The sequence below is a fragment of the Chiloscyllium plagiosum genome, unplaced genomic scaffold, assembly GCF_037043375.1.
Source record: "Chiloscyllium plagiosum isolate Xiang-an unplaced genomic scaffold, Cpla_swu_hap1 HiC_scaffold_6, whole genome shotgun sequence".
NCBI classification, from domain to species: Eukaryota; Metazoa; Chordata; class Chondrichthyes; order Orectolobiformes; family Hemiscylliidae; genus Chiloscyllium; species Chiloscyllium plagiosum.
In genome coordinates this window covers 1,547,077-1,571,749 of record NW_028270144.1, presented here as the reverse complement: position 1 = coordinate 1,571,749, position 24,673 = coordinate 1,547,077, and the positions used below count along the sequence as shown (strand labels likewise).

General features: G+C 42.4%; 1 protein-coding gene across 2 annotated transcripts in view; it reads left to right on the top strand.

The window, feature by feature from the left end:
* Window positions 1-24,673, top strand: part of LOC122553908 (short transient receptor potential channel 6-like) — a 138,569-nt gene that overhangs the window by 46,997 nt on the left and 66,899 nt on the right. The window contains exons 4-6 of one of the 2 annotated variants that reach the window (XM_043698412.2): window positions 6,191-6,355; window positions 7,284-7,500; window positions 23,684-23,914. In XM_043698412.2, coding sequence (XP_043554347.2) covers window positions 6,191-6,355; window positions 7,284-7,500; window positions 23,684-23,914 — 613 coding nt within the window. The remainder of the gene's footprint in view (window positions 1-6,190; window positions 6,356-7,283; window positions 7,501-23,683; window positions 23,915-24,673) is intronic. The other variant, XM_043698415.2, reaches the window with a different exon arrangement.

The following is a 24,673-nucleotide window of genomic DNA, read 5'->3' as shown; positions in this document are numbered from 1 at the left end:
ATTTAATGGTAAGGTCCTAGGGAGTGTTGCTGAACAAAGAGACCTTGGAGTGCAGGTTCATAGCTCCTTCAAAGTGGAGTCGCAGGTAGATAGGATAGCGAAGAAGGTGTTTGGTATGCTTTATTTTATTAGTCAGAGTATTGAGTACAGGAGTTGGGAGGTCATGTTGCGGCTGTACAGGACATCGGTTAAGCCACTGTTGGAATATTGCGTGCAATTCTGGTCTCCTTCCTATCGGAAAGGTGTTGTGAAACTTGAAAGGGTTCAGAAAAAATTTACAAGGATGTTGCCAGGGTTGGAGGATTTGAGCTATAGGGAGAGGCTGAACAGGTTGGGGCTGTTTTCCCTGGAACGTCGGAGGCTGAGGGGTGACCTTATAGAGGTTTACAAAATTATGAGGGGCATGGATACGATAAATAGGCAAAGTCTTTTCCCTGGAGTCCTGGAGTCCAGAACTAGAGGGCATAGGTTTAGGGTGAGAGGGGAAAGATATAAAAGAGACCTCTGGGGCAACTTTTTCACACAGAGGGTGGTACGTGTATGGAATGAGCTGCTAAAGGATGTGGTGGATGCTGGTACAATTGCAACATTTAAGAGGCATTTGGATGGGTATATGAATAGGAAGGGTTTGGAGGGATATGGGCCGGGTGCTGGTAGGTGGGACTAGATTGGGTTGGGATATCTGGTTGGCGTGGACGGGTTGGACTGAAGGGTCTGTTTCCATGCTGTACATCTCTGTGACTCTATGACTCTAATTGTATGATTTAGGTCAATAACAATCAGACTTTGTTGCGAGAGTTGATCAAAAGAGATTACTTTATTCAGACTAGCTACAAACCATGTTAGGTACATGTCATAGTGTCTTGCAACTTGAAAGCAGGTCCTTCGGCCCATCATGTCTATACTGATCAACAAACACCAAACTACACTCATCCCGTTTACCTACATTTGATCCATAGTCTATTATGTCATGGCATTTTAAGTGCCCATCCAAATGCTTCTTAAATGTTGCCAGAATACCTGCCTCCACCACCTAATCAGACAGCATGTTCTGTATTTCTACCACCCTCAGGGTAAAAAACCTGTTTCTCCTTGAGACTACATTCTCCTCATCTTAAATTTATCCCTTTGGTCTTAAAGACAACAGCCATGGGGAAAGAAAATTCTCATGATCTATTCTTTCTCTGCCTCAATCAGATCCCCCTTCTGCCTCTTCTGCTCCAGGAAAAACAAACCCAGTCCATCTAGTCTTTCCTTATAACTGTGACTTTCCATCCCAGGAAGTATCCTGGTGAATTTCCTCTGGACTCTACCCAGTGGGGTGGGGTGGGGGGGGGTTAGCTTATTAGTTGTATTGCCCTTGTCGTCAAAAATAGATACGCCTATGCCACACGGCTGCTGTAAAATATTCTGCTACATGAGTGTAATAATGAGTGAAAATCATTACTGGCTGGAGGTAATGTAAGGGAAGTTGTAGCATGTTGGTAATGTCACTGGATTCATAATCTAAACCACCAGGCTGATGTTTAGAAGATCCAGGTTCAAATCCCACCATGGCAGATGGTGAAACGTGAGTTCCATAAAAGCTGGAATAAAAAGCTAGCAACTAATGGTAACTATGTTAATATTTGCAATACCCCATCTGGTTCACTAATATCCTTTGTGAAAAGGTATCTATTGTCCTTACCTGGTCTGCCTGACATGTGATGTCCTGCAATGGCAAACTCTTAACTTGTTGCCCGAGTCAGTGATGCCTGCAGCCCAGAAAGAATTCAGCTTCAATGAGAGAACAGATTGTTTGCTCACTCTCTCTCCCTGAGCCACTGTCATCTCCAAACACATAAGCATGTGTGCAGTAACTTGATAGGTTGATACCTATTCTTTCGGTGGTCTCTTGTATTCTTATTAATTGGAAAATACAATAAAATTTGATTATGGATTTGAATATGTTATTGGGACAGAATTGATGTCTTTAATGACTGCAAAATTGTCAGCATTCACTGTCATTACTGAGAATCTTGCAGCAACTTTGTCATTCAAACATGCACAGTTAAATTGTAGAAATTCAGAAGCTGCTGTTAGTGATAACTTGCAGGCTTCACGGGTACAATCAGCACTGAATCCATTATTTATTGTGAACTTCAATTTTTTCACACTATTTCAAACTATAAAAATTAATGAAAATGTTAAGCCTTGATGAATGAGGTACAGTTGAATAGTTATGGTGCAAATGAGGTCATAATTACTCCATACAAGCCACCTAACTCTGAATGGACCTAGATTTAATTGCCTGGAATGCCATTCCTATCATTTATAATAAAAAAATTCCCTTGCTTTTGAATAATGGAAACCTTTTTTGAAAGTTTAAGATATCACCTATAGTTTACACAATGTTGATGTCCCAATCTATCAAATGACAATCAAAATTCAAGATGGCGGCAGAGAGAAAAGGTTCCAGAAGGAAAAGTTAGAAATTGGTGTTTGTGACAAACTATCGATTTACAATAAAACCCTTGCAAATGCCTGTAGGTTTTTTTTTTGCTGCCTTATTTAATGTATGGATTAGGGTCTTCTGAACAGTTTAATGAAAATAATTTGGATAGACTGGGCTTGTTCCCGTTGGAGATTAGAAGAGTGAGGGGGGACAGGATTTAAGTCTATTGGATCCTGAACAGTATCGACAAGGTGACCATGGAAAGAATGTTCCCTCTTATGGGCAAAACCAGAGTTGTGGGGCACTTTTAAAATTAGAGGTCATCCTTTCAGGACAGAGATGAGGAGATTTCTTTTTCCTCTGGGGAATGTGTGACTTTGGAACTCTCTGCCTCCGAAAGTGATCAGGGAGGGTTTATTGATTACTTTTAAGAAAGAAGTGGTTAGATTCTTTTTAGGCAACAGATCAACGAATTGGGAATGTGGATTCTGAAACACAAACACGTCAACTATTATTGAATTGAAGAACAAATCCAAAGGGCTGATTGGTCCATGTTGATTGCTATTTTGTACATTCATGCATTGTGGAAGAAGGAGATTTGATCTGTCATGACCATACAGGCTTTCTGGAAGAGCACCTCAGCCCGATCAATGACCTGGCCTTTCCCCAGAGCAGTGCAATTTCTTTCTCAACAGGTTATTTATTTCTTTATGAAATCCATGGGGTGCATCCATACCAGCCATAGTTTTGAGATGGTGCTTTCTAGATCCTAACTACTCCAGCTCTCAGAAAAGCTCTTCTGAAAAAAGATCACTGGACCTGAAATGTTAACGCTGTTTCTCTGTTCACAGATGTTGCCAGACCTGCTGAGTTTCTCCAACATCTCTGTCTATTTAATCTGTCACATCGCCTCATAATGTTTTAAATCCACTGCTAGACTTTCCCTCAATCTTCTCTTTAAGGTGAACAACTACAGCTTCTCAAATATCTTCTTCAATGAAGTTCCCTGTTCCCTGAAAGTATTTTCATGAATCTTTCGATTATTTTCAGTTTAAAAGTTTTTATTATTGGGGCCCCCAATCAGCAGGTCATGTCCGGCTAAGATGGGCTATTCATATACGTGTTGGTGAAATCTGGTTATTGATGTTGGTGAAATCTGGATATTAATCTGGGCTGTTGGTACAATTAAAGCAGAAACTCAAGTGATGGTTAAATACCAGAAGCAATGCAATGAGGCATTTACATGGTCCTCAATTCAAAGAGAAGGTCATTCTTGATCCTTTTGCCCTAGAGCTATTGAGGCAGACTCTGGAATGCAGCAGATTGAACTTCTCTATCACATGCACAGTTTCAGGTGCAGCCAGCTATTTCAATGACAGATACCTGCAATGAGATGGCACGTTTGAGAGCCTGCAGTGTGGAACACTGAGTTAAAAATTAGACCAGGTCAGAACAAATCTGATTTTGGATGGAGCTGATGTCCCCATGTACATCTGGTCCCAGCACAGCTTGGAAGTCAGAGACAAGGATTCTTTTGGAGGTGGGGAACATCCAATATCCTTTGCAGGTAGGGGTCACAGATCCTTTAGTGGAGGGACAATCAGGAACCTTTGGGAAAGTTAACCATGGAGAAGCTCAACATTATCCAGGACAAAGCAGCCTGCTCGATTGGCACCACATCCACTACCTTTCAGTGACACAACATGGCAACAGTGTGTCTCATTTGCAAAATGCTCTGGAACAACTCCCCAGCAGCTAACTCTCAAACAGCACCTTCCACATTTGTGACCTTTATCACTAAAAGGACAAGGACAGCAGATACATGGGAACACCACTTCCCCTCCAAGCTAGACACCATCCTGACTTGGAACTAGATCATGGTTCTTTCACTGTCATGGTGTAAACTCCTGGAACTCATTCCACGACAGCACTGTGGGTGTGCATAGCTAGCGATGCTTACAACCCATGAGTGAATTTTAAACATCATAGAACCATACAGTACAGAGGAGGCCCTTTGGTCCATCAAACCTATACTGTCAAAAGTACACTGCTACCTACTCTAGTCCCATTTTCCCACTAGGTCCATAGCCTTGAATATTATGATGTTTGCTGTGCTCATCTAAGTATTTGTTAAAGGTTGTGAGGTTTCCTTCTTCAACCCCCCTCCCAGGCAGTGCAATCCAGGCCCCCATTACCCATGAGTGAAAAGGCTTTTCCTCAAATCTTCTCAAAACCTCTTGAATTTCATTTTTAAAATTATGTCCCCTGTACTGACCCTTCAATGAAGCGGAACAGCTGCTTTCTATTCACCCTGTCCATGCCCCTCATAATCAGGTCTCCCCCTCAACCTTCTCTGCTCCAAAGAAAACAGCCCAAGCTCCTGCAGCTTCCCTTCATCGTTGAAATGTTCCATCCCATGCAGCATCCTGGTGAATCTCCTCTGCACTCCGACCGGTGCAGTTACATCCTTCCTATAGTGTGGGGACCAGACCTGCACACAGTATTCCAGCTGTGGCCTAATCAAAGTTTTGTACAGCTCCTCCCTGTTTTTATAATCTCTGCATGACTGATAAAGGCATGTGTCCTGTATGCCTTCCTAATTCCGCTATTAACTTGCCCTATCACCTTTAGGGATCTGTGGAAAAGCTTCCCCAGATCCCTGTGTTCCTTAGAACTTCCTAGTGTTCTGCCGTTCATTGTTTTTATTCCTGATGAAGGGCTTTTGCCCGAAACATCGATTTTACTGCTCCTTGGATGCTGCCTGAACTGCTGTGCTCTTCCAGCACCACTAATCCAGAATTCATTGCTTACTCCCTCATCTTGTTACTTCTTCCAAAGTGCTTCACCTGACATTCTTCAGGGTTAAATTCCATCTGCCACTAATCTCTCAATCTGACCAATCCTCCTGTAACTGAACACTTTCCTCCTGAACACTTGTCAACTGCCCAGCTAATCTTTGTGTCATCCACTATTCTCCTCTGCATCGTTTATGAATATCCCAAACACTAGGGGACCCAGCACTGACCCCTGTGGTACACCAATGCACTCCAGGCTCCAGTCACACACAAACAGCCTTCTACCACCACCTTCTGTCTCCTGTCACTGAGGCAATTTTGGATCCATCTTGCCAAGTTACCCTGGATCCCATAGCTTCTACCTTCTTTATCAGCTTTCCATGTGGGACCTTGTTAAAAACCTTACTGAAATCATATAAACTATATAAACTGCCCTACCTCATCCAAACACTTGGTCACCTCCTCAAAACTCCACCAGATTTGTATGACATGACCTCCCTTTGACAAAACCATGCTTTGCTCATCTGTTTACTACCAGCTGAAACAGTAAGTAAGGAAGAGTTCAGTCAGAGAGAGGACATGCTTACAATTGCATAGCTATACCACAGTGCATTGCATATTCATATCAAGTAATTAATACAAAAAGGTTTGAAATTACATCAAATGGTAGTTTAATGGCTGGATTTTGAAAACCTGATCACTTTTTTTTTTGTTTGTTACTGAAATCTGTTATAAAGGAGTTTGTAACTTGAAAATGTATCAACAAAGTTCCAAATTTAAATTTATTTAAATGATAAATATACCTTTTTAATGACTTTTGTGCTTATATCATTAATATGTTTATCAACATTTGAGAGTATTACATTAGAAATGTCATATTTAAATATCAAATTTCTTCAGTTTCATTCATTCCTTGTATTTTGCTTTCTAACTTACAAATTGTGACTTTTCCTCTGTTCAGTTTGTGGCTCATCCAAACTGTCAGCAGCAGCTTCTGTCTATTTGGTATGAAAATCTCTCGGGACTACGGCAGCAGTCAATAGCAATCAAGTTCCTGGTCGTGCTTGCTGTAGCCATTGGCCTCCCGTTTCTGGCCTTGTCCTATTGGATTGCACCTTGCAGTAAGGTTGGCCATTTTCAACTTTAAAGTTAATTTTCAGATTGTGGAGGCAAACCCAAATAGCTGAGTACAAATATTCTAATCTTATTTCCAAGAGAGTAAATTGTGCTGTGGAGGTACTCATTCAAATCCCTTTCTCCACTTTTGCATGATGGGTGACTCAAACGTTTTAGGTCTATAATTCCAGGTGGAATGCAATGCTGCTTAACTTTGATACTTCTATCACACCACTGTTTTTTTCTAATTTAAATAGTTGCAAATGTATTTCACAGCTGTTGTTAATTTTATTCGGTTGATCTTAATAACTGAGAGGTAATTAGTGCAGCATTAATTTATTGATTCTATCTCATCTTTCTAATTGTTCCACATATTTCGTACTGCCTTCTCCCATCAATGTTAAGAAAAAGACATCAAACATTTCCTATCTGTGTTGTGTGCTTTGTAGCAATTCCAGTTTTTGCAGGTTTGAGCTTAACTTCCAACAGTTGAAAGCTTCAAACTGTATTTGATTCATGACATTGGATATTTGTGGTTTCTCGTCAACTCCAATTTGTGGTTGCAATAGTTATCTTGAAAAATCACGTCTTGATCTAGCGATACAAATTACAGTTACAAACACAATAAAATACATCAGTGGATATAGGTCAGACTATAAAGTATACGTCTCACTGCAAGGACACCCATGGAGGTCAGTAAGTGAGACTAATTCTGGCACAAATAAGAGCTTGTAAAAACAGAGAGAATTGCTCATAAAAGCAAAATGCTTTGAGGGGATCAATGAGTAAAATTAAATCCAGTAATACATAATCACAATGGCAAATATTTTCTGGGAATCTCACAATTTTTAAAATTGAGATCTTCTGTCTTTTTAATTTTTTTTAACAAGGATGATAAAGAATGCTGTATTTTATAAATTTGTTTTGTGGTCTTACAGCTGGGGAGGATCTTGCGTGCACCATTTATGAAATTTGTCGCCCATGGAGCTTCTTTCACTGTTTTTCTTGGCCTGTTAATTATGAACGCAGCTGACAGGTTTGAAGGCACCAAACTCCTGCCAAATGAATCAACGACTGATCACCCCAGACAGCTCTTCAGAATGAAAACAACTGGCTTCACATGGATGGAACTTTTAATAGTTTCCTGGGTAGTAGGTAAGTATTCATTATGATTTTCAATTTAGCGCACCATAACGCAACACATTTGAACTTTATTGATGAAGCATTTTAATACAAGCTGAGCACCATCACCTCAGAACCTCTACTGTGTGAAAACAGATCCTTCAGCCGAACAAGTCCACACCGACCCTCCGAAGAGCCAGACTTATTCCCCATTACTCCACATTTACCTCCAGATTAGAGTGGTGCTGGAAGAATACAGCAGGTCAGGCAGCATCTGAGGAGCAGCAAAATTGACGTTTTGGGCAAAAGCCCTTCATCAGCTTTTCCAGCACCACTCTAATCTAGAGTCTGGTTTCCAGTATCTGCAGTAATTGTTTTTACCTCTACATTTACCCCTGACTAATGCACCTAACCTATACATCCCTGAACACTATGGGTAATTTAGTATGGCCAATTCACCTAACCTGCACATCTTTGGACTGTGTGAAGAAATCCATGCAGACACGGGGAGAATGTGCAAACTCCACACAGTTGCCTAAAGGTGGAATCGAACCCAGGACCCTGGTGCTGTGCTAACCACTGAGCCACCAGTAAAAAGCAGCTTTTTCCTGGGAACATGCGTGATGCAGATTGAAGAGCAATTTGCATAGTAACAGAAGAACCTGCATTATCAGACATATCTGCAGAGTTGGCTTAAGCTGCCAAACAAAGATTGCTTTATTAAGTGAAGGCTAAATAAATTATTGTGTATGATTGCACCAATACGTATGAGTGTCTGATCTAGTTTCTTGGGTTAAGTGGTAATACCAGCTTGATCTGGGGCGAGAAGAGGCCTAATGGTATTTTCACTGGACTGTTAATGCACAGACCCAGGTAATGTTCCGGGGAGCTGGGGTTGAATCCTCCCACAGCAGAGGATGGATTTGAATTGAATAGATATCTGGAATTAAGAATCTAATGATGACCAGGAATCCATTGCTGATTGTCAGAAAAGTCCATCGAGTTCACTAATGCCCTTCAGGGAAGGAACCTGCCATCCTTACCTGGTCTGTCATATATCTGGCTCCAGATCCACAGCAATGTGATTGACTCTTAACTCTGGGCAATTAGAAATGTCCTCATTCCATGACTAAATTAAAATAACCCCATATACTTTAGCCAATGTAACGTATACCACAAAACCTAGATTTTCATTGAGACAGGTGTCTTGAAGTTTATGAATAATTCTTTACACTGTAGGTAGACCTCAGACTCACACATAATCTGAATTCTATGCTTACTGAGGCTACAGGTATGTTACACGATTATAACACAATGTGATTGTCTACAATTGCTTCATTCCACTGATAACTAAAGGTGAGGTGAAAGTCTTCACAAAGGAATGTCAGATATCATGACATTGTAACTATTGCCTTATATGTACTTAAAGGCCTTTTTGGGATCAATGCAATAATGCAGCAATACAAAGAAGATGCAGTTAATGAACAACAGCAAATTGAACTTGTATTGTTTTAACTTTGGAAAAGGTCTTGAGGTGCCTGATAAAATTGGTATGAGATAAAAATGGATATTGAGAAATGTAGGACTTTGCTGTGGTTGTAAACAAGCTCATTTAATGTGAGTCTTTAAGGAAGAGAGTGAGTGGAGAGTGACAGTGGAGGAAATCAGCGAGTTTAAGTCCCAGCCGTGTTCACTGGATGAATGTACAGGAGGCCAGAGCTGGAGAAGTATCAAGTTCTTGGAGGACAAATAATAAGACTAAATGTTTAGGAGCTGAGTTTGATTAAAGCGTCACTCATTGCCCTTACTCTGCTGGACAATACACTTCCAGTCCATTTTGGTTTTCATTGTCTGAAAGTCATAAACCAGACCCCTTTGTGACCTGTCACCTGTAAAGAGGAGGAGATGGAGCTGCATTAATGCCTCCTGTGTTACTGCAGCACAGAGGGGAATGTAGCAGCTGAGAAACCTTGTGGTTACCTCAGTGGAGTCATAGAGTCATAGAGTCATAGAGTCATAGAGATGTACAGCATGGAAACAGACTCTTCGGTCCAACCCGTCCATGCCGACCAGATATCCCAACCCAATCTAGTCCCACCTGCCAGCACCCGGCCCATATCCCTCCAAACCCTTCCTATTCATATACCCAACCAAATGCCTCTTAAATGGTGCAATTGTACCAGCCTCCACCACATCCTCTGGCAGCTCATTCCATTCACGTATCACCCTCTGTGTGAAAACGTTGCCCCTTAGGTCTCTTTTATATCTTTCCCCTCTCACCCTAAAACTATGCCCTCTAGTTCTGGACTCCCCGACCCCAGGGAAAAGACTTTGTCTATTTATCCTATCCATGCCCCTCATAATTTTGTAAACCTCTATAAGGTCACCCCTCAGCCTCCGACGCTCCAGGGAAAACAGCCCCAGCCTGTTCAGCCTCTCCCTATAGCTCAGATCCTCCAACCCTGGCAACATCCTTGTAAATCTTTTCTGAACCCTTTCAAGTTTCACAACATCTTTCCGATAGGAAGGAGACCAGAATTGCACGTAATATTCCAACAGTGGCCTAACCAATGTCCTGTAAAGCCGCAACGTGACCTCCCAACTCCTGTACACAATACTCTGACCAATAAAGGAAAGCATACCAAACGCCTTCTTCACTATCCTATCTACCTGCGACTCTACGTTCATGGAGCTATGAACCTGCACTCCAAGGTCTCTTTGTTCAGCAACAGTCCCTAGGACCTTACCATTAAGTGTATAAGTCCTGCTAAGATTTGCTTTCCCAAAATGCAACACCTCACATTTATCTGAATTAAACTCCATCTGCCACCTCTCAGCCCATTGGCCCATCTGGTCCAGATCCTGTTGTAATCGGAGGTAACCCTCTTCACTGTCCACTACACCTCCAATTTTGGTGTCATCTGCAAACTTACTAACTGTACCTCTTATGCTCGCATCCAAATCATTTATGTAAATGACGAAAAGTAGAGGCCCTAGCACCGATCCTTGTGGCACTCCACTGGTCACAGGCCTCCAGTCTGAAAAACAACCCTTCACCACCACCCTCTGTCTTCTATTTTGAGCCAGTTCTGTATCCAAATTTCTAGTTCTCCCTGTATTCCATGAGATCTAACCTTGCTAATCAGTCTCCCATGGGGAACCTTGTCGAACGCCTTACTGAAGTCCATATAGATCACATCTACTGCCCTCATCAATCTTCTTTGTTACTTCTTCAAAAAACCCAATCAAGTTTGTGAGACATGATTTCCTACGCACAAAGCCATGTTGACTATCCTGAATCAGTCCTTGCCTTTCCAAATACATGTACATCCTGTCCCTCAGGATTCCCTCCAACAACTTGCCCACCACCGAGGTCAGGCTCACCGGTCTATAGTTCCCTGGCTTGTCTTTACCGCCCTTCTTAAACAGTGGCACCACATTTGCCAACCTCTAGTCTTCCGGCACCTCACTGTGACTATCAATGGTACAAATATCTCAGCAAGAGGCCCAGCAATCACTTCTCTAGCTTCCAACAGAGTTCTCGGGTACACCTGATCAGGTCCTGGGGATTTATCCACCTTTAACCGTTTCAAGGCATCCAGCACTTCCTCCTCTGTAATCTGGACATTTTGCAAGATGTCACCATCTATTTCCCTACAGTCTATATATTGCATATCCTTTTCCACAGTAAATACTGATGCAAAATATTTATTTAGTATCTCCCCCATTTTTTGTGGCTCCACACAAAGGCCACCTTGCTGATCTTTAAGGGGCCCTATTCTCTCCCTAGTTACCCTTTTGTCCTTAATATATTTGTAAAAACCCTTTGGATTCTCCTTAATTCTATTTGCCAAAGCTATCTCATGTCCCTGTTTTGCCCTCCTGATTTCCCTCTTAAGTATACTCCTACTTCCTTTATGCTCTTCTCGAACCCTGCCTGTTAATCTCTGTGTTGGGGCAATGGTTTGATTCTGTCAGTTCTCTCCTCTGCCTGTTGGCAGTATCTAGCAGTGTCAGTGTTCTAATAAAGCTTTCATTTCAATACCTGTAAAGATTAAGTCAATTAATAAGTCAGTGTCCTCTGCCTGATTAGAGCTCTTTAGCAGAGATTCAACTTCATCCAAATGCTGGATTTGGAATCTCTTGCAAGTTCTGATTGCAGCATTGGGGTATTATGTAATTCCTAAGGACTTACATTGTGTGTTCCTGTAGCAATGATTAGGAAATGATGGCTCTTTCATTCTCTCTGACAAACTTTACGTGAGGGTTACAAATTTGGGGTGACCAAACAAGAAGGAGTTCTGTGGCTAGAGTTGAAGTGAGGAAGTTGATGATCTGGTATTAGCTGGATGCTGGAGAGCTGGCACGCAGTGGGACTTTGTCTAGTCAATAGGTATGCCACATAGATCTGAAATGTCCCAATGCAGCCTTTATTTGTATTGAATTATCTGACCTCAGTATGTTCAGACTCCACTTGACCAGTTTGTCCTTTCCCTTATTGGCTATTGCACCATTAACTGCTTGGGATGAGAGCTCTGCCTCCCAATGGGGAAGAAGTCCCACCTCAAAGAGTTACTGGCCAATCAAATGGGTGGCAACTTTCTCATTTTTAGCAGCAACATTTGGAAAGGTAGCTCTTTTTGGAATATGAAGCAAACCCCAGAGCGAGGAACCTTGCATCAGGAAAACTATGTATCGCTGAGATTTTGCAGAATCTAGCCTTGCATGGCCCTGTGAAGGTGGTGGGAGACCTCGAATTGGGAGTCCCATTGAAGGAACGGGAAGGGAGGGCAGTCTCTGTTGGGGACAGAGTGCCTGAACAGAAGAGATCACCCCCTTAGCCCATCTTAAACTCCCAACTGAAATCATGTAAAACACTGTCAGCAAGAGGAAAGAATTCAGTTGCCCCAAGGGCACATAGGCCTTCCCTGTCTCAGGAACAATATCAACAGAAGTGGGTAGTACGGGCAGGAGAACAATGTCATGGCATCTCTACTACAGAGGCAAAGTGCAGATGCTGGAGATTAGAGTTGAGAGAGTGGTGCTGGAAAAGCACAGCAGGTCAGGCAGCATCCGAGGAGCAGGAGAATCGACATTTCAGACAAAAGCCCTTTGTCAGGAATTCCTAATGAAGGGCTTTTTCCGAAATGTCAATTCTCCTGCTCCTCAGATACTGCCTGACCTGCTGTGCTTTTCCAGCACCACTCTCTCAACTCTAGCACAGAATCCACTTTTATCACCACCCACATACTCCCAAGGAGCTTCATAAAGTTCTGCTTGTGATCGATGCAATTAAGTAGCCTGCTAATGCCTGTTATAATGGCTCACTCAGGAATTTTGGATAATTGGAGACCTGGGTGGTGGGAGATTTTCAACAAAATCAGAAATCTGCATTCTCCAGTGAGGGAGACAAGACATGACAAGGTTGATAAAATGTTTGAAATCTTTCTTGATAAACCATAACTGTGCACCCTCATTAGCTTTCCCAGTCATTGTGTGAAATGGTTGTTGTTTCGGATGAAGAATAGAATGCTATCACATTGTGATAAATCTGGGTGTTAATCCCTACTGTTAAAGTCCTGTAGGTGTCGCTGCTGTGCAGTTAATCAGCAAGACCTTGACCTGATTTCAGGCTGTTAAACTAACATTAATTACATTTCACAGATTCAGTTCAGTCAAGAGAAATTTGCAAAATGTGAAGCTGAATTACTCTGAGATTAAAGGCCCTTGGGTATTGAAGTAATAGTATCTCACAGCCAAATTGTTACTTGAACAGATTTATTTATTCAGGAAAGGCACAGCCATTGAAAGAATAGCCTCTTTGTAAACTCCCATCTGGCTTCAGGACAAGAGCAACAGACTGCAGAGCAGCAGGTAACTGTGAGACTGTCTGGGTCAGCGAGTTAACTGGAAGTTAGCTTGTTCCACTGGATGGCTCATGAAAAATGTAATACCCCTTTTAAAGTTGGGTTGCCAACTGTGACTGAGTGTATTCCTGGAGGTTCCACCATATGATCTCCCTTATACCCAGCCAATAATCAGCTGACACATCAATCCTTGTGACATGTCATCTTCCTTGGCCAATTGGAACACAAACTTTGCCCAAATGGAAGCTGCTTGACTGTCAGCCAAAGAGCCTTTTTGTTCCCATTGTCAATTTGTTTTCCATGTGGTGGGAAAAAAGATTTACATGAAGTGACTAAGGAAAGGTTTTGTTAATGTCCTGGTTATTTTTCTCCAAAGTTGCATTAGCAGTCCTGGAGAATGATCATTTTTCTAGAGACTCCTGTTGAGTCAGTAAACCCACTCTAAAACCAGGGACTTCACTGGAGAATGTGATAGAGAAAGTGAATACATGGAGTAGGACTTGGCAAAGATGCTCAAAACAATATGTTTCAACATGGCAGAGATTTTAGCCTAGAGAGAACCTTTTGAAGGTCCAGGAAAGGAAGCTGCCAGACATGTATCTCAGGCCATCTGCTCACATTGCTCCCACAGGACAGCTTTTGGAGGAGAAATTGTTTGTGAAAAATTGCAGCAAACCTGCTGTTGGGGTGCAGGGTTCCACGCATGTCATCATACATGATCTAGATATTCCCTGAGAGGTAGCTGTTACAGCTGAAGAGATGGAAAGAGTGGGTCTGGAGCTCACAAAGCATTCTGAGTGTCATTGATTGTACCCTGCACCTTGAGACTGTCAGTAACAGTGTAAAACTGGTGTATTGTTGTACCCTTACTGTGGGAGAGTGTTCCAGAAAGGATCATCAGTTGATAGGTCACTGAAAGCCCAGATGATACCATGGCTGATACTTCACAGATCCTCATGAGTGTCAAAAATTAACAAAAATGAGCACAACACGTCCTTCATATTGACAACCAGCATGATGAGGGCAGCCAATCAGAAGGAACTGGAGTAGAGCATTTCACTTGCATACCTTGCTCCACTGTGCATTTAGATCCTGGCTCATCATCTACCACAATCTCACTTTCCTGCACCAGCTCCACGTCTCTGGTGTCATAAGTCTCCAGATATCCATCAGTTTCTGAGTTTGAACTTGCTGAAAGACTGCGCTTGTGCATCTCTCCAGGGTAAGAGAATTCCAAATACCCACTACCCTCTGAGTGAAGGAATTCTTCCTGATAGATGTCCCTGTAAGACCTGGCACAATTCCTTTTCTGGTGCAACTCATTAGAGAATTTCATAGGAACTGTGTTCCTGGTGTACATTTTGTGTGGGGTGTTGGGATGTTGGGTGCGGGAAATGGGGGTTGTGGTGGGGTGTTGGGGTATTGGGTGTGGAGATGGGGGTTGTGGTGGGGTGTTGGGTGCTGGGATGGGGATGTGGTGTGGTGTTGGGATGTTGGGTGTGGGGTTAAGGATGGGGGTTGTTGGTGGGGTGTTGGCTGCGGGGATGGGGGTTATCAGGTGTTGGGGTGTTGGGTGTGGGTATTGCGGTTGTGGTGGGCTGTTGGGGTTTTGGGCATGGGGATGGGGTTGTAGTGAGGTGTTGGGTACAGGGATGGGGGTTGTGGTGATGTGTTGGGGTGTTGAGTGTGAGGATGGGGTTATGGTGGGGTTTTGGGGTGTTGGGTGCAGGGATGGGGGTTCTGGTGGAGTGTTGGGGTGTTGGGTGTGGGATGGGGTTGTGGTGTGGTGTTGGGGTGTTGGGTGGGGTGAGGGGCATTGGGGAAAAGGACAGAGGGACATAGCTTGATGGGGAAGGGTGACAAAACTTCCTCAAATGCTGCTTCAATCTTCTTTCCTATTTCCTGCTCTTTGTCCTTCTCAATGATAATGGAAAATAAAATTTCAGCTGATCCTGGTAATAAAAACACCTTTTATTTCCTGGTGAACACTGCAGTAAGAGTGAAATCTCTGGATGTTCAGACAGCACACCCACAGGCCAGATCTCTCCTCAAAAACATTTCAAGAAGGTAGCCGAGACCCTAACTTTTTCTTATTTTAAAGGTAGATGTGATGTGGATATTCCAGATGGGATGCAGCTGGTCAAACCACTCAGCTTTATGCAAAACAGAATTTATTTAAACACTACAATTAAAACACGAACAGCGGAAAGTGGAATTTAGAATAATCTAACTATTGGAAAACTTAATCAAACACACAGAGTAACTATTACTAATTACTAATTAGCTGTTCCAATATGATAACATCCCATAAACACACCACTTGGCAAAAAGGTAGATTCAAACACAAATTCTTACAAGCAGGAGGGAACAACATCCAGAGAGAAAATTCAGAGAATGTCAAAGGAATCATTTACTGAAGCTTGCAACACTCCTGGACTCGCACATCTTGTGACTGCTACAGCCAAAAAAAAATCTCGAAAGCCTGAACTGGGAGAGCTGGCCGCTCCCCTTCCATTCTCAAACTGCTCCGAAGGCACCTCAAAACCCAGACTCTTTGGTACCTCTGCTGCTCCACAACTTCTTTCCAAAAAGCCCAAGGACAAAACAACATTCTTAAAGTGACAGCATGGTCACAGTGTATGGACAGCAAGCCTATGGATGGGGCAGGGTGGTTCCATACTGGGACACATGGCTTTCAGGGTTATTGTTTCAGTTAGCTGGGCTTTGTTCAAGTATAGAATTTTGTTCAGTTTGAAGATCACTTTTTAAATCAACCTAAAAATTAGAGGATTCAGAGACTGCCATTTCATGTTAGTTTTGAGAATATATTTTGGATTGATTAAAAGACAGGATAGAGAGGATGAATTGAATTGATTAAGAAGGAGAATGTTGTTTCGTGTTGTGCATATAATTACTTTGGATTGGGAGAAACATTTCAGGTTATTAAAATATGTTAAACCAGACTGTATATTGTGGAATATGAATGGACCTCCACATTTCAGCAAAGAGGAATTTTCTGTTTGGTGTCTTATTGAACAATGCTCTTTACACATTCTGTCCAGGATCAGTAATGGCTTCAGCAGCCTTTGTAAACCAGTGCAGTCACAAACTCAGCCCACAGACTCCCTCATTCCTTCACTATACACATCCAACCAGCCCCCACTGACAGCCCAGATTCACATTCAGTCTATAAGCTCCCCTTTCCCTCCCTGGGATTTTGCTAGATTCCCATTAGTGGCTGACATTCCATCTCGGTGCTGCTGTCAGTTAAAAGAGTGAAAACAAAAACTTAGAAATGAAAGGTGCTGGTCCAAACTGGATTTTCATTTTCACAAGACAAATTCAGACCAGTTCCATTGTTTCCAATTTTACATGATTTGCTTTTGCCTTGAATTGTAAAGAGATTTCTTGGAAACCATCAGAGGCATAATGCAATGTTGTATAATCATTTAGATGCAATTTCATTTGTAAAATTGATCAGAACTGGTCCATAATTAGATCTGAATATTTCACAGGACGAAGAACAGAATATGCTAACAATTTTACTCTTTTTGTTGAGCATGGGATGCTTTCTCTCTGTAATCTACAGTATTCCAAAACAGAAGCTTTGTATCACCAAACCTGGTTTATCATTTCTTCTGTTTCTGACCTTGATTGTGTTCAGTGTTGTCGACCTTGACTCTTCACTTCAGTTTTTTTAATGCTAAGAACGCAATACTTCTGCTCTTCAAACTTCAGCGGTAATTAAAAAGTATTAAGAAGAATTGCCTTTTTAATGTTATAGCTGATAGGAGTCAAGGATACAATATGATTGTTAATTTTCCAACAACAGTTTGTAATTATATAGTATCCTGCATGAACAAGAAATTAGATTAGATTTCCTACACTGTGGAAACAGGCCCTTCAGCCCAACAAGTTCACACCAACCCTCCGAAGAGTAACACACCCAGTCCCACTGACTAATGCACCTAATACTACGGGCAATTTAGCATGGCCAATTCACCTAATCTGCACATCTTTGGATTGTGGGAGGAAACCGGAGCAACCGGAGGAAACCCACACAGACACGGGGAGAATGTGCAAACTCCCCACAGACAGTCACCCAAGGCTGGAATCAAACCTGGCACCCTGGTGCTGTGAGGCTGTAGTGCTAGATACTAGATAATAAAGAAAATACTGACACCATGGACATGAAAATTGGATAAAGAGGAGGGAAATGGAAAAAAAACATAGTTAAAGAATAAAGTTTTCTGGAGGATCTTAAATCAGGCAATGCCTCTGAACATGGCTGCTTCCTTTTTTCCTTGCAGAGAGAACATTTCACAGGAGGTGAGGGAGAGTAGCTCAGAATTTTGTTTATCTTCTCCACAAAGAAGGAAGGGAGAGACCTCTGGAGGCTTTTGCCTCTTGGGCTGTGATATTTTCCATACTGTGTCCACCTGTGCCCACGAACCCATCCAGTGGTTGTTACAAAGGTGTGTGCTCCTGCGCCCACAACACCAATCAAGGGAAATGTCTGGTCAAAATTGTCCTGAACACCCACTGGCACCATTCTGTCTGGAATGCTGCCCAACTGCTTGAATAAAATAAAGCCAGTACAACTCACAGTGGCTCTCAGGAGCCTGTTTTTACATCTTACATCGTTTCCTTTGTTAGAAGGAGTATCTTCTACCATTTTTAGTCCATGATAGAGCAAAAAAGCGTGGTCTTTCCACTATCCACACTCTTACCCTGCATCAGAGAAGCCTGATGGAATTGGAAATGGATCCGTCCAGCGCTCCCTCTAATTTTCAGGTTGGCTGTGCCAGCCCCAGGCTTGGCAGAATCTTCTGGAACTGGAAGCCAATGTCACAATCAGTGGTTATGTGCAGCTGCACAGTTTAGAGGGAGTGTTGGATCCCATCCATTATTCTTTAAGGCCCTTCTGTATCCATTCCAACACAGACAGAGACATGACTTTCCAGGCCAGTGTCCAAATGAATGCCATCTACAAATGGAGCAGAACAGTTCTTTGATTTTTGATTTGATTTGATTTGATTTATTGCTCAGTAGAAATCTGGAATTAAATGAATGCAAAACTTGCAAAACTGTGTATATCATTAGATGTGATTTTTCAACTCGGCAACCATTTTCTGGATAATCTTGAATGAGAGAGGAATTGTGTTGTGGCCATCACGGAAACGTGGATAGAAGAGGGACAGGAATGGTTGTTGGAGGTTCCTGGTTACAGATGTTTCAGTAAGATTAGGGAGAGTGGTAAAAAAGGAGGGGGGGTGGTGTTGCTAATTAGAAATGGTATAACGGCTGCAGAAAGGCAGTTCGAGGGGGATCTGCCTTTAGAGGTAGTATGGGCTGAAGTCAGAAATAGGAAAGGAGTAGTCATCTTGTTGGGTGATTACTATAGGCCCCCCAATAGCAGCAGAGATGTGGAGAAACAGATTGGGAAACAGATTTTGGAAAGGTGCAGAAGCCACAAGGTAGTAGTTATGGGCGATTTCAACTTCCCAAATTTTGATTGGAAGCTCTTTAGATCAAGTAGATTGGATGGGGCGGTGTTTGTGCAGTGTGTCCAGGAAGCTTTTCTAACTCAGTATGTAGATTGTCCGACCAGAGGGGAGGCCATATTGGATTTGGTACTCGGTAACGAACCGGGACAAGTGATGGGCTTGTTAATGGGTGAGCATTTTGGTGATGGTGACCACAACTCTGTGACTTTCATCTTGATTATGGACAGAGATGGGCGCATGCAACAGGGTAGGTTTTACAATTGGGGGAAGGGTAAATATGATGCTGCAAGACAGGATCTGAGGGGCATAAGTTGGGAGCATAGGCTGTCAGGGAAGGATGTCATTGAAATGTGGAACTTTTTCAAGGAACAGATACGACGTGTCCTTGATATGTATGTACCTGTTAGGCAGGAAAGAGATGGTCGTGTGAGGGAACCTTGGTTGACGAGGGAGGTTGAATGTCTTGTAAAGAGGAAGAAGGAGGCTTACATAAGGTTGAGGAAACAAGGTTCAGACAGAGCGTTGGAGGGATACAGGATAGCCAGGAGGGAGCTGAAGAAAGAGATTAGGAGAGCTAAGAAAGGGCATGAAAAATCTTTGGCGGGTAGGATCAAGGATAACCCCAAGGCCTTTTATGCGTATGTGAGAAACATGAGAATGACGAGAATGAGGGTAGGTCTGATCAAGGACAGTAGTGGGAGACTGTGTATTGAGTCGGAAGAGATAGGAGAGGTCTTGAATGAGTACTTTTCTTCAATATTTACAGATAAGAGGGACCGTATTGTTGAAGAGGAGAGTGTGAAACGGACTGGTAAGCTAGAGGAGATACTTGTTAGGAAGGAAGCTGTGTTGGGCATTTTGAACAACTTGAGGATAGACAAGTCCCCCGGGCCTGACGGGATATATCCTAGGATTATGTGGGAAGCAAGAGAGGAAATTGCAGAGCCGTTGGCAATGATCTTTTCATCTTCACTGTCAACAGGGGTGGTACCAGGGGACTGGAGAGTGGCGAATGTTGTGCCCCTGTTCAAAAAAGGGAATAGGGATAACCCCGGGAATTACAGGCCAGTTAGTCTTACTCCTGTGGTAGGCAAAGTAATGGAAAGGGTACTGAGGGATAGGATTTATGAGTATCTGGAAAGACACTGCTTGATTAGGGACAGCCAGCACGGATTTGTGAGGGGTAGGTCTTGCCTTACAAATCTTATTGAATTCTTTGAGGAGGTGACCAAGCATGTGGATGAGGGTAGAGCAGTGGATATAGTGTACATGGATTTTAGTAAGGCATTTGATAAGATTCCCCATGGTAGGCTTATGCGGAAAGTCAGGAGGCATGGGATAGTGGGAAATTTGGCCAGTTGGATAGAGAACTGGCTAACCGGTCGAAGTCAGAGAGTGGTGGTAGATGGTAAATGTTCAGCCTGGAGCCCAGTTGCAAGTGGAGTTCCGCAGGGATCAGTTCTGGGTCCTCTGCTGTTTGTAATTTGTTTTAATGACTTGGAAGAGCGAGTCGAAAGGTGGGTCAGTAAATTTGCAGACGATACGAAGATTGATGGAGTTGTGGATAGTGAGGAGGGCTGTTGTCAGCTGCAAAGGGGCTTAGATATGATGCAGAGCTGGGCTGAGGAGTGGCAGATGGAGTTCAACCCTGTCAAGTGTGAGGTTGTCCATTTTGGAAGGACAAATAAGAATGCGGAATACAGGGTTAACGGTAGGGTTCTTAGTAAGGTGGAGGAGCAGAGGGATCTTGGGGTCCATGTTCTTTGAAAGTTGCCACTCAGGTGGATAGAGCTTGTAAGAAGGCCTATGGAGTATTAGCGTTCATTAGCAGAGGGATTGAATTCAAGAGTCGTGAGGTGATGTTGCAGCTGTACAGGGTTGAAACTTTATTGCTGGAACAGCACAGCAGGTCAGGCAGCATCCAGGGAACAGGAGATTCGACGTTTCGGGCACAGGCCCTTCTTCAGGAATGAGCAGAGAGTGTTCAGCAGGAGAAGATAAAAGGTAGGGAGGAGGGACTTGGAGGAGGGGAGTTGGAAATGTGATAGGTGGAAAGAGGTCAAGGTGAGGGTGATAGGTCGGAGTAGGATGGAGGCGGAGAGGTCAAGAAGAAGACTGCAGGTCAGGAAGGCGGTGCCGGGCTGGAAGGATCCGGCTGAGACAAGGTGGGGGGAGGGGGGATGAAGAAACTGGTGAAGTCCAAGTTCATCCCCTGCGGTTGGAGGGTTCCCAGTCGGCAGCTGTACAGGACCTTGGTTAGGTGACATTTGGAGTACTGTGTGCAGTTCTGGTCGCCTCACTTTAGGAAAGATGTGGAAGCTTTGGAGAGGGTGCAGAGGAGATTTACCAGGATGTTGCCTGGAATGGAGAATAGGTCGTACGAGGATAGGTTGAGAGTGCTAGGCCTTTTCTCATTGGAACGGCGAAGGATGAGGGGCGACTTGATAGAGGTTTATAAGATGATCAGAGGAATAGATAGAGTAGACAGTCAGAGACTTTTTCCCCGGTACAACAGAGTGTTACAAGGAGACATAAATTTAAGGTGAAGGGTGGAAGGTATGGGAGGATGTCAGGGGTAGGTTCTTTACCCAGAGAGTGGTGGGGGCATGGAATGCGCTGCCCGTGGGAGTGGCAGAGTCAGAATCATTGGTGACCTTTAAGCGGCAATTGGATAGGTACATGGATGGGTGCTTAAGCTAGGAAAAATGTTCGGCACAACATCGTGGGCCGAAGGGCCTGTTCTGTGCTGTATTGTTCTATGTTCTATGTTCTATGTGTTGACAATCAATTCAGTATTGTAGTTAAGCTCATGTCTACTGGAAGCTACATCTGTTAAGAACCAAGACCTTTTTCTAGTGCACACACTGATCAAAATAGGTGACTGGTCCCTTTTCCAGGGCAATGCTCTGACCAATTAAAATCAACCTGCCTGATTCAAAATTCAAACAAAGTCTGCTGTTAACTGTCAATCACCATTAATGTGAGCTTTCTGCATGTCCTGCCTCTGCTAGACAGAATCCACTTGCCAATCAATCAGCATCTCCTCTCTTCAGTATAAATGTTGCTTTTCTCCTTAATTTTGTATTCATGTGAAAGGTCCTGATGAGTGTAAAAGATTCAGCAAAATCTGCCTTTTCTTCAGCAAAATCTGCCTTTTCTTCAGCTGGACTCAAGTTCTATTCACGAAGAACTTTTTCAAAAAAAAAGAACTGGAGCTAATGTGATGAGTTTCTCTGATCAATTGGGACTTCTACCATTCAGTTATGAACTAATTGGGAAAGTACATTTTGCATTCATTTCTAGGATGTCTGCAGATCTTATGTAAGAGTCTTAATGGGCGAACAAGAAGTCCACCTGTGGAAGCCTGGCCCCTAAAAACTTGAACTTAATTATTAAAAGCATGATCTTGTCTATCTTCATTTCTAAAGGAGTTTCATATTCACCAATCTGCGTGAGGAGGTATTAGAAGAGTTCTATTCTTTGGTAACAGTCACTACAAGCTACTATCTGGTATTCCTGATGACATCCTGACAAAGAAAATCACACCCTGTCACATTATTCATTTACTTCCTAGGTTTTACGGTCAATGGTGTCACAAAGGTTCATGTAGGGATCCAGACAGGCATAGACTTCCTTCAAACCTCTAAGTGAGCTGTCTCAGAGTCTGTGATCATGATGGCATCTCTTCTGTCTCTTGTAAGAAATGTATGTAAGAAGTTCATATATAAGTTGGCTTGATGGGATAACGTAGGTTGGAATTTTAAATAAGTTTTTGAGATTTGTTCATGGGAAGTGGGTATCGCTGGCTGGGTCAGCATTCATTGTCCATCTCTAATAGCTGAAAGTCAAGAGTTAACCACATTGCTGTTAGTCTGGAGTCACATGTAGGGACAGCAGATTTTCTCCCCAAATCACCATTAGTGAACCAGATAGGTTTTTACCACAATAGTTACATAGTCACCATTAGGCTAGTTTTTAATTACAGTTTTTTTAAATTGAATTCACAATCCACTACCTGCATGGTGAGATTAGGGCCCTGTCCCCAAATTATCAACTGAGATTTGTGATTCAGATTTCAGTGACATTACCATTACACCACCAACTCACCCTAAGAAGCTTATAAAACGTTAACAGGTGGGGAACCTTACTTGAGAGAGGATGTACTGGCACTGGAGGGGGTGCAGAAGAGGCTCACTGGGTTGATTCTGGAGTTGAGGGGGTTGGTTTATGAGGAGAGATTGAGTAGACTGGGATTATATTCACCAGAATTCAGAAGAATGAGGGGGAATCTTATAGAAACATTTAAACTTATGAAGGGGATAGATAAGATGGAAGTAGAGAGGATGGTTCCACTGGCAGGTGAAACTAGGACAAGAGGGCACAGCCTCAAGATCAGGGGGAGCAGATTCAGGACAGAACTGAGAAAGAACGTCTTCACCCAGAGGGTTGGGAATCTATGGAATCCCCTGCCCAGGGAAGTAGTTGAAGCTTCTTCAGTAAATGTTTTTAAAGCTAAGATAAATTTTTGAACAGTAAAGGATTTAAGGGATACGGTGAGTGGGTGGGTAAGTGGAGCTGAGGCCACGATCAGCCATGATCTTATTGAATGGCAGAGCAGGCTCGAAGGGCCAGATGGTCTACTCCTGCTCCTCGTTCTTACTTTGTTATGTTGTTCTTACCAATTCATTCATATGGGAATTATATTATTCTTGGTAATAGTATCTATGAGATGCATTGGTAGTCTTCACATTTAATCTACAATATTTTATTATCGACTGGCACAATTTGATATTTTTAATATGCAAATGAGTAAGTGTAATCTTTTCTTTTTCCTTTCCATAGGAATGATCTGGTCAGAGTGTAAAAAAATGTGGTCACAAGGCCCGAGGGAATATTTGCTGGAACTGTGGAACTTATTAGACTTTGGAATGCTAGCCATTTTTTCAGCATCATTCATAGCACGATTGATGGCGTTTTGGCATGCTTCCAAGGCACAGAGTTTTGTGGATGAAAAGATCAAAATGGACTTAACTAATGTTACTCTTCCAACAGAAATAGAGTACTACACTCTTGGTCAGTTTGATGCATCTTCTATCAATTTTTATTATTCTGCTTAATTAGTTCAGAAACTATAAATGCCAAATACTTAGTTTTTTTTTTACTATTTAATCACATTCTACTGATTGAAAATTGAAATTGCTATAAGGATAGAACCAATTTCCACTTAAAGATCCTAATGAAATTTCTGTGCAATTTCTATTCCAAAATCATAGACCCCAGTTTCTCAGAATGACATAATGTGCAGTTCTTCAGATGGTGAGTTTGCAATCTCAATATAAAAAAAAGCTGCTCTCTGACACTACGAAAACTGTTTCCTTAACAGGAGTAAATCCATGATACACAAAGCTTTATGACCATGTTACTTTTGATTGATTAGTTCAAGGTACTGTTCTTGTTAATACCTTACTGTTTCCATGATGATTCTCTTGCATTGGCAAAGAAAAGGATTTCCTACAAATGCTTTATTGTTGTGCAGGGATGTCTTGAAGTGAATGCTTACAATGAATGCTTGCTACTTGCATGATGTAAAAATGAAGACATTATTTGTTACCAACTCAGTGAGATGACGTTGATTTTTGATTATAAACATAATTGATAATGTTAGCTTGGGAATTCCAGCATAACAGATACTGTGCAGTGAGAATAATGGGGAGGTGTTTTATGATTGGTCAAATCAAACTGTATTGATCTTGTCAGAAAACTTGGGATTGACTTATTTACACAGTACATTGCACCAGAGGCCAAATCTTTTATCTAGCCTGGAAGGTTCAG